The sequence below is a fragment of the Thalassophryne amazonica genome, chromosome 12, assembly GCF_902500255.1.
Source record: "Thalassophryne amazonica chromosome 12, fThaAma1.1, whole genome shotgun sequence".
In the NCBI taxonomy this organism is placed as follows: domain Eukaryota; kingdom Metazoa; phylum Chordata; class Actinopteri; order Batrachoidiformes; family Batrachoididae; genus Thalassophryne; species Thalassophryne amazonica.
In genome coordinates this window covers 72,409,996-72,419,062 of record NC_047114.1, presented here as the reverse complement: position 1 = coordinate 72,419,062, position 9,067 = coordinate 72,409,996, and the positions used below count along the sequence as shown (strand labels likewise).

The 9,067-nt window shown below is 38.4% G+C and overlaps 1 protein-coding gene and 1 long non-coding RNA gene across 2 annotated transcripts; one reads left to right on the top strand and one right to left on the bottom strand.

Annotated features, from left to right (window-relative positions):
- The first annotated feature begins 870 nt into the window (after window positions 1–870).
- On the top strand, window positions 871–9,067 carry txndc12 (thioredoxin domain containing 12 (endoplasmic reticulum)). The gene is made up of 7 exons (XM_034183421.1): window positions 871–1,045; window positions 2,121–2,181; window positions 2,801–2,853; window positions 6,547–6,620; window positions 6,833–6,902; window positions 7,654–7,737; window positions 7,838–9,067. Exons 1-7 carry the CDS (start codon window positions 946–948, stop codon window positions 7,915–7,917), a joined length of 522 nt encoding a protein of 173 aa, XP_034039312.1. The 5' UTR covers window positions 871–945; the 3' UTR covers window positions 7,918–9,067.
- LOC117522050 lies at window positions 3,362–5,081 on the bottom strand. The gene is made up of 3 exons (XR_004564130.1): window positions 5,057–5,081; window positions 4,255–4,264; window positions 3,362–3,943 (listed from the first exon to the last, which is right to left on the bottom strand). It is a non-coding gene; the product is annotated as an uncharacterized LOC117522050 (long non-coding RNA).

The window sequence follows — 9,067 nt, the reverse complement described above, 5'->3', positions numbered from 1 at the left end:
TAATCACCCAAGCGTAAACCCCAAACGTTTTCAGCGGAAGTAAAATTTATGAAATAATATACATTAAAGTAGACTTCTATCAGCAAAATATCGTTTTTATGAGGTGTAATTGGTGCGCTGTTTCTGAATGTAGCATTAATTTGAAACACATTTATTGCGTATTTCCTGTCGGTCGGAATTCTGTTGTGTAACTTTACTTAAGGCAAGGAACACGCGGTTACATGGATGTGATGTCATACGAAGTAGATTAATGGGACAGCCCCGGAAATGGAAAACGACCAAGTATTCCAAGTATTTAATTATTTATTTGTTTATTTATTATTAAATGTACTTCAAAACGTTTAGTTCCTCTCTTTTTCAAAATGAATAACTATAATTAATGGGGAAAGATGCCATCACCCTAATAAAGTAAAGCTATTTTGAGTTAGAATTTACATAAAGGCTCTCTCATTTTTTTTTTTAACTGTGAAATCTCAGTTGTATTTGATTGAGCTGACCTGTTTCAGCAAACACAAATAGCACTACATAATAATAAAATTATTATAACGTTTACCAAAGGGACTGCCGCCTCTCGTGATGTTTGTCATTCAGAAATAAAAGTAGAAGTTTTCAAACAACATGCCTACCATCATTCGACGATTAAATAACAATCCATTTAATGTAATTAAATTTGGGCTAGTATGGCGGAGTAAATTTTTTTGTTGTTGCTTTTTGTTTTCTCATGATGCTAGAAAACGTGGGTGTTGTCTAGAATATATATTGTTAAAGAGGTAGTTGTGAGAACTTGTAATTTAGTTCTTTATTCATTAACTGTTTTCAGCCTTCCGGGACTTTTATTGTGAAGCGTGGACGCGTCATTCTCATTTTCCCAGTTCCGGGTCGCTGTTTGACGATCAATCATCGCCACCACCTGCTATCTGTGGCTGCACGAAAAGGCCAGACACAATGAAACTGTTTGTTGTTAATGTTGTGATGTTTTCGTTTTTGCAGCTGTGGTTTTCTTTGTTGTGTTTTGAAGAGGTTGTTACTGCGGCCAGCAGCAGAGGTGAGTTCAGCCGGTCGCTGATCCTGGATCCGTAATCCTGTTCAGCTCCATCAGCTCTTCAAACTGTCCCATCTCTGTTGTTTTTCCGTTATTGATTAGTCTGTCGACTAAATCATTGAGCTACTAAGTAATTGACTAATCCATAAAATGATTTCAATTAATGACATGACAAAAAAAAAATAATCCTCATAGTTGAAGCTGGAAGGACCAGAGTTTTTTCCTGCTTGATAAATTACTTAAACTGTTAAATGAGTCAACTATAAAAGATTATTAATTATGTTAATTATTTAAGGACTTCGATCGGCCATGAAAGACCAGGATCTCGAAAAGTGAAAGGTCAATGGTAATCAAACGTTAGTAACATCACATTAATTGTTTTTGTTTGTATTACAGACCAACTATTGTTCTGGTGCGTCCAGCTGTGCACGTGTTCAGCACATTATCAATCAGAAATATTCTGGATTTATACCCAGACCATATTGTAATTCTGCCACAGTGAAATACTGTACTTAAAGAAATAGACCAACCAATGAATGGTCTGGAATTTTAAATATTTTCCATGTTTGCAAACTTTTTATGGATTTCAGAAAAATTTTATCCCAATTCCAACCTTAAACCTAAAACCTTAAACTACAATACATTGGTAATCTGGTATCAAGCCTATTTAATTGTAGCCGAAATTTATAGCCGCTCCATAACAGACACTCAAGTAACCAGTTAGCTGTGCACACGTCACTGTGCATGTGAGCCAGTGACCATACAGACTATTAACCATAACTGTAAGATGATTTCTGTAGCCAAAGAGGAAAACATCTTTAATATTTTAATAAAATTTGTATGTTTGTGTATGAATGTATGGCTGCTTGAAGGTGTGTATTGGTTTATTTATTGACAAACAAGCCTTTGGTTCCAGGTGATGCATGCACCTGAGTCATATTTCCGTGTACGTGGATATTCAGTTGTCAGAGGTTCAGTTTCCAAACAGTCCCTTGTGTATTTAGGGCAGCCACACCTTAAAGAAATCTAACGCGACCTGCTCAGTGCTGCTGTCCTCTCAAATTTGTCTCACCCACAGGATTTGGTGATAACATCCACTGGAGGACGCTGGAGGACGGCAAAAAAGAAGCAGAGGCCAGGTGAGTACACAAAGCTGAACTCCAACAAATACTTCAGGTGTTTCTGCTGAGCTTTTTTTTTTTTTTTTGTGCAACCATATGGCCAAATGTAAAAAAACCAAAAAACTTAACATTCCCTTATTCTATGTTCAGTTACAAGCCAGAAGTCTGCCTAAATGTGTTCCACTGCATCTGTTTGGAAAAGGACATTGAGCTCCTTTCTGTAATTTTTGTTCTCCATCTTGGGAGGGGTTATTGTCACAAGTATGCAAACCACCCACATACTGAGAGCAACACCAAGGTCCACAACTGAAGTCAAGACCCATCATACATTTATTGCATAAACTCACCATTAAACGCAACATGCAAGTAAAAATTAACCAAAGGGCTATTCTGTTTGCCACTGTGCCACATTGCTGTGACATCAGGTGAGAAAACCGGTCTTCATAGAGCCAACTTAGAAATCAGACTTGAATGGCCGTTCTATTGCACTTTTCCAAGTTAGCTCTCACCCCCACCCACCCTCGAGTTCCAAGTACCATCGAACGCAGCATTAGCAGACTACCGAGTATCTTGCACAGTCATGTTTTCTCCAAGAACATGTTTGTTTTTTGATGATCACAGATGTTTTCTTTCACAGTGGACTGCCAGTTATGGTCATCATCCACAAGACTTGGTGTGGAGCCTGCAAAGGTAAAATGACATCTTACTCCTATATTGTTTGACTAGGATGGTTTTCTGGTGGCACAATTACCTGCTAAGGATAAAAACAAAAAAAGTCAAATCAGTGAACAACTTTGGATATGTGCCAAAATCCCTATCTTGGACGAACAGTCCAAAAATGACCACGCCCTTTATCGTCCCAAGTGTTATTTCCCAATACAGCTGTATTTTCTAAACTGCAGCAGCTACAGATTTTCCAAGGCACTCAGCATGTTCAGAAGAACCAGTACCTGTTTAGAAAGGTCATAGAAGAGTGTAAGGTTTCTGTGTAGTAATGCTAAGGACAAAAGAAGGTGTGGTCATTTTCGGGCTGTTCATCCCGGATAGATTTTGGCACATATCCTAAGTTGTTCATTGGGGTCATATTAGTCTAGAACAGTTGAGTTATCCTCTCCTAAATGATGTGCATACATGTCTCAGCTAGATCCTCTACTAAATTTGTTTCCAGTAAGCAGCTGAAAGGGTTCACCTTCAGGATATGTAAAACACACCTATTGTTTGTTTGTTGAATAAGCCTGAAGTGTGCGTTTTCTTTAGTATTTAAAAAATACGTATATAAGAAAAAAGTAGAAGTAACTCCTCTACAGACCTAGAGGCCCATTGGAACGGTACTTATCGCCAGATCCCGTAGAGTGAAGCAGGCGAGCGTCTAAAGCTGGCCACTTGCTACACAATGATGGGATATCAATGTGCATTTTGCCACAACCATACAGAAACACGAATGCTACTGCAAGGTGTGCAGAACAACTGCAGTAGAAGTCGTTGCTCTGCTGACAAACTTCAGCACAGCACTAATGTCAGATTACATACTCACCTCAGACAAATTTGCAGAAGCTCCATTGCTCAAACTGGGTGTGTGTACATGTCAAAGTAGAGAATTTCGGACAGCGTGTGTCTGCTTGATCACAGTGGCTGCTTTCTCTTTGCCTGACCGACTGGTGTGGCTCTGTGGGCAGGCGAGCCCCTTCAGGTCACTGAAAAACAGTCACTGAAAAAAGCTCCTCACAGCAGGGTGAAGTCCATCAATTCTGCTTTTTGCTCATGAATCTTGTGGTTATGACTTGCAGACAGTGATGCCGGTAACGCGTTACTTAGTTACTCTAATCTGACCACTTTTTTTTTTAGTAACGAGTAATCTAACGCGTTAATCTTTCCAAATCAGTAATCAGATTAAAGTTACTTCTCCATGTCACTGTGCGTTATTATTTTTCATTGTGGGTCGATAGCAGCATTAAACTTGGTCCGTGGGCAGGAGGTCGGGGTTTGACTGAACTGCCCACTTTCAGCGAGCTGTGAGCTTTTCATCCGCGTTTTTTTTTTTTGCAGCTGCTCGACTCGTCCTCACCTCTTAAAGCGCGGTGATCAGCACACCTGCACTGAGCTTTGCAAAGACATTTTTATACTTTTTTCCCTCCTTTATTTAGAATTCTGAGCTGAGCCGCTCTGTATCGTCTCGTTAAAAACAGCTGATCCTCCGCGACGCGTCAACAACTAACACTGTTTTCCACTCAAATGCACCTAAACTCTCTTTCTGAGGACCACATGATGTGAAAACGCAATAAAACTTTCTTACCTGTAAATCTGGTCATGTTTTCTGCATAAATAAATGTTATCCATTCTTTGTGCTCAAACGCCAAAGCAGGGGCGAATCCAGATGGAATGGGGGCGTGGGGCAAGGATGTGCCCCCCACAACACCCCTAGATTAAAGGTCCAGTTTTGAAGCCATTTTTTACTACAACTACTAATACTGCTTAAAATAATAATAATTTCGACAAGTAAAATGTTTAGAGAATTTAAATGTTAGAATTTAATAGTTACATTTATAAACAATGTAGGTTTGAAATTGCAAGTTTTACTGTTACAGTGCTGTCAACAGTTAAATATGAGGTCAAGAAAGAGGTCTTTATTTTACTTTTTATAAAACAAGTATTTGTTTTCATTGAAGTCAAGAAAGGATGACTATAAAGTGAGTTTTGGCAAAACAGGTATCATTGTCATGTTGACGTGGGTTGTTGTCGGCAGCTGGGGAAAGTAACTAAAAAAGTAACTAGTAATCTAACTTAGTTACTTTTACAATTGAGTAATCAGTAAAGTAACTAAGTTACTTTTTCAAGGAGTAATCAGTAATTGGATTACTTTTTCAAAGTAACTGTGGCAACACTGCTTGCAGACTGTTTCGCTTTTTAACTTTCGCTTTTTTGGAAACACACAAAACTTCACAAACACGGTGACTGCAAGACTTGTTAAACCTCCAGCGGAAATCCATCTGCTGAATTGCTGAGAAAGAGGGATAAAATATATCAGCGACCACTAATTATGTGTGCAGATAGACTTACAATCATGAATACTTTGTGTTGCTAACTGGGACATTAAATAACATGCAACGTGTCCTTAAAAAAAAAAGACCCCCCTCTCCCACGCTGGTTGAATCACAATGTAGGGGCCTCCTACACTCAACTGCGCTGGTGAGAACCCTGATGTGATTTCTTAGGTTTTTTTTGTTGTTGTTGTGGTTTGTTTATATATATATGCAAAAATTTCTGAAAGGGGAAAAAAAACAAAACCTTTTCATGTTGTTATTATGGGGCGTTGTGAGTAAAATTTGGAGGGAAAACATAACTTAAGTCTTTTGCACATACATTACCTCCCCTCTCCACACAGCTCTGCATCAGCCAGGGGGGAATCTGTGCAACACTGCATGCAGCTCCTGCTTGTCCTTGCAGCGTAATATGTGTGCTGTGTTCTGAGACTCTTCTTAAATATGTTTCTACATTGCAGAAACATTAATGGGGTATGGATGGTACTGTCCCTTGATGGGACACCAGTTCCACAGCCAAGGCTGGTACCCATTTACAGCTGGGAAGCACAAACACTTGGTGTTAAAACCTAAACTACAGAACCGCCTGCTGTACTTGTGTAAAGCAGCTTTTCATACTTACTAAAAAAAAAAGTACTCGAAACAAATACTGTGTTGTTAAAATCTTTCATAAATAAGTGCTTCGAACGCTTGTCTGATTAGTAAATTAGTAAAATAAAGAATTGTCAATTGCATTGACTTTTCATTCACCCGAATTTGATTATGTGGATCCCCGTTTATCTTGAGGCATCAAATGAAAATGACTGCAATTTATTATAAAATGAAAAGAATCACAGAATATTTTGGTTGACATGAAATGGAGCCATTATCCATAATGAATGTAGCATTGTTTTTCATTAAACACAATACACAACTGGGTGTCAGGGTTCAACCAGGCTTTTGTACCTACTGTGTGACTGCATTGAGATTTACCTCTAAATTCTAAGAATTCTTTTATTTGTTGTACAACTTGTTAAAATTCAACTGCTTTCAAACATTTGGTGGGAGATTATACATTGGTTGTCAAAATTAGATTGTCAACTTGCATGCATTGTCTAAGGGCAACTTCATTTGAAAGGCTGAAACTAGTTACCCAACTAGATTTTTTCCAAACAGTTTCCTGTTACATCTTCAATTTTGTATGCTTCTGATCTTAACACATTAGCAAAACTCTGCACCAATCAGTCCATAGCAGAGGTCAGGATACTGTGGTTGGTTTAATTTTAAAGAATCACGCTCAGTTGTGTGACTGTGATGTCATTTATGTGTGGAGGAAGGATGCAAATAACACTTTCCTCTTGTCCAGCTCTGAAGCCTCAATTTGCAGATTCCAAGGAAATTTCTGAACTTGCACACAACTTTGTCATGGTCAACTTAGAGGTATGTAAAATGTGACTGTATTTTGCAAATGTGTTAAATTTATGCAATTTTCTTTTACACTATACTTTTATTATCTTTGTATTTTGCAAATGTGTTAAATTTATGCAATTTATTTTCTTTTACACTATACTTTTATTATCTTTCAATAACCAAAGTTAGCAGTGTGTTGGTAAAATTAGAGGCTTGTAGGTCATTGATTCTCATTTGAACAGGATGAGGAGGAGCCAAAGGAAGAAGCCTTCAAGCCTGATGGCAGTTACATTCCCAGGATTCTTTTCCTTGGTATGCAGAAAGTTCATGTAAACACTTCTTGGGATTCCTTTGGACTGACCATTTGCACAGTGGCAACACCTGATTAACGTGACGGCAGTTGTACTGAGCTGTGTTTAAATGGAATCGGCAGCCAACTTGTCCCAGCATCAGTGTGCTGATATACCAATGTAGTCGCACTTAAAAAAAAAAAAAAAAAAAAAATTGGTGGTAAACTACTCCTTGTGTGACCAGAGAGCACAAACAAGTTAACGCTGGTGCATCTCAAATGTGGGCCAGAAATACACAGGCAGAAACCAGACTGAAAACGAAATACCATTAAACAGGGATTCGCAGCTTTTCAGAAGTACAATAATTTCTCTGCATAAACAATTTCTTATTAAAGTTTGTTTTTTGTTTTTTTTGTTTTTTTTTTTTGAGTAGGTAGACCATGTGTCAAGGTGCGTAACCTCAGTTTCAGTGAGTAAAAGTACTACCATGTATTTGCTTTTTTCTATGCACCCACAACAGGTGCGAGTTCATCAACTGGCTCATCTACAGCCTAAAAAGTTGAACAAATTAGAATCAGCTGGTTTAGCAGGTGGATGGAACACGTGGTAGATAGGACCTTGACTCACTGAAGCCGGTGTCACCCACTTCTGTCCATGTGCAGTAATCCCATCATATATCAAGCGCTGGGTTTCCATTTAAATTGCTGCTCTGCATGTTACAATGTTGTCTGGATTTAAATTAAGAGTTAAACATGTATCAACTCCTCCCACAGACCCCAGTGGTAAAGTCCACCCAGAAATCATCAATAAAAATGGAAATCCCAACTTTAAGTACTTCTACAGCAATGCAGAACACGGTAACAACAGTGACTGTTTCACAATAGACAAAAAGCCCTCCATTTTGACAAGTCTACCACTTTTCTAACAGCCGCTCTAAACTTAATCTTTTCACCTCAGTTGTATCTGGCATGAAGGAGGCACAGGAGAAGCTTACAGGAGATGCTTTCAAGCAGCATCACACCGGAGATGAGCTGTGAGGAACAGAAGTTGGACATCAGGCTGAAAGGGCTACATTTCCACTACTGTAAAACCCACAACAACCTGCTTCATTGTTTGGCGCACCCTGACAGAGGGCGTACACGTCTCTGATGAAATGAAGCGTTACAGGCACTGGTGCTCCTTTTCCATCCAGTACACATTTTAATACTGGCACATGTTTAAGTTTCAGACTTTTCCTGTCATCCTTTGACAAGTTATAAGTTCAATCTTCTGTCGATTAAATGCCATTTACTGCCTGTAAATAAAACACTGTTAGGTCTGCATGTGTGTATGTACACGCAGTACTGTGCAGAAGTCTCAGGCACCCTCATGTTATCTGTATAAACGTTCTCGTGCGCCATCTCCTCCACCCCCCCACTGGTCAGTAAACTAAGTTTGGAAAGTTGATTGCATGTCTGCTTGTAGTGTAGACAGTGAGCTTTAAAATGTAGGGTAACTGCATCCAAATCAGATGAAAGTATGAATTACAGCACTGTGTGTGAGTGCACGCCCCTCAACTTCCAATTCTGTATGCTGTGATAAATGGCAACACTAACCTTTCTAAGTGTCCAAATGTTTAGATCTAACGGTACAACTCCAACTAGCCACATTAACAGCAATATGTTCTACACTGTTAAATAACAATAGTACTGAATTTAAGACACAAAATAAGTCAAAAACCTGAAAGGTTTTGTTTTGAAAAAAGCCATGTGATATTTTGCAGTGTATTTGAAGATACCTACAAACATAGAATGTATTCTTAAAGTACTATTACTGCATTTATATAAAAATATTTTTAGTCAGCACTAATAAAATACTGCAATACAGTACATGATGGTAAAGATGTTGCCATATCTACAGTGTTGTGCTTCCAGAGATGCTCTGTACAATACGCAGATGACATCGTACTTAACACTGCACTGAGATCAGCTCTGTACTTGATTTACAGAGTGTCCTTATCACACTCTGCAAAATTAATATTCATTTAATCCTGCCATTGTATTGATACTTATGCTACTGTTTGTATTCTATTATTTTTCTTTTCTTAGTGGCCTTTGTTTAAGGGTGAGGAATGAAAAATTCTTTCTGTATTTTATACATGTACACAGCCAAATGTGCAAATAAAGTTTGTTGTATTGACTTGTTTAA

Excerpts from the sequence above, each read along its gene's own strand:
- txndc12 (XM_034183421.1), top strand. The coding sequence starts at position 946 with ATGAAACTGTTTGTTGTTAATGTTGTGATGTTTTCGTTTTTGCAGCTG. Across the intron at positions 6,903-7,653 it reads TCCCAGGATTCTTTTCCTTG|ACCCCAGTGGTAAAGTCCAC; the intron begins GTATGCAGAAAG and ends CTCCTCCCACAG. Across the intron at positions 7,738-7,837 it reads CTACAGCAATGCAGAACACG|TTGTATCTGGCATGAAGGAG; the intron begins GTAACAACAGTG and ends TTTTCACCTCAG.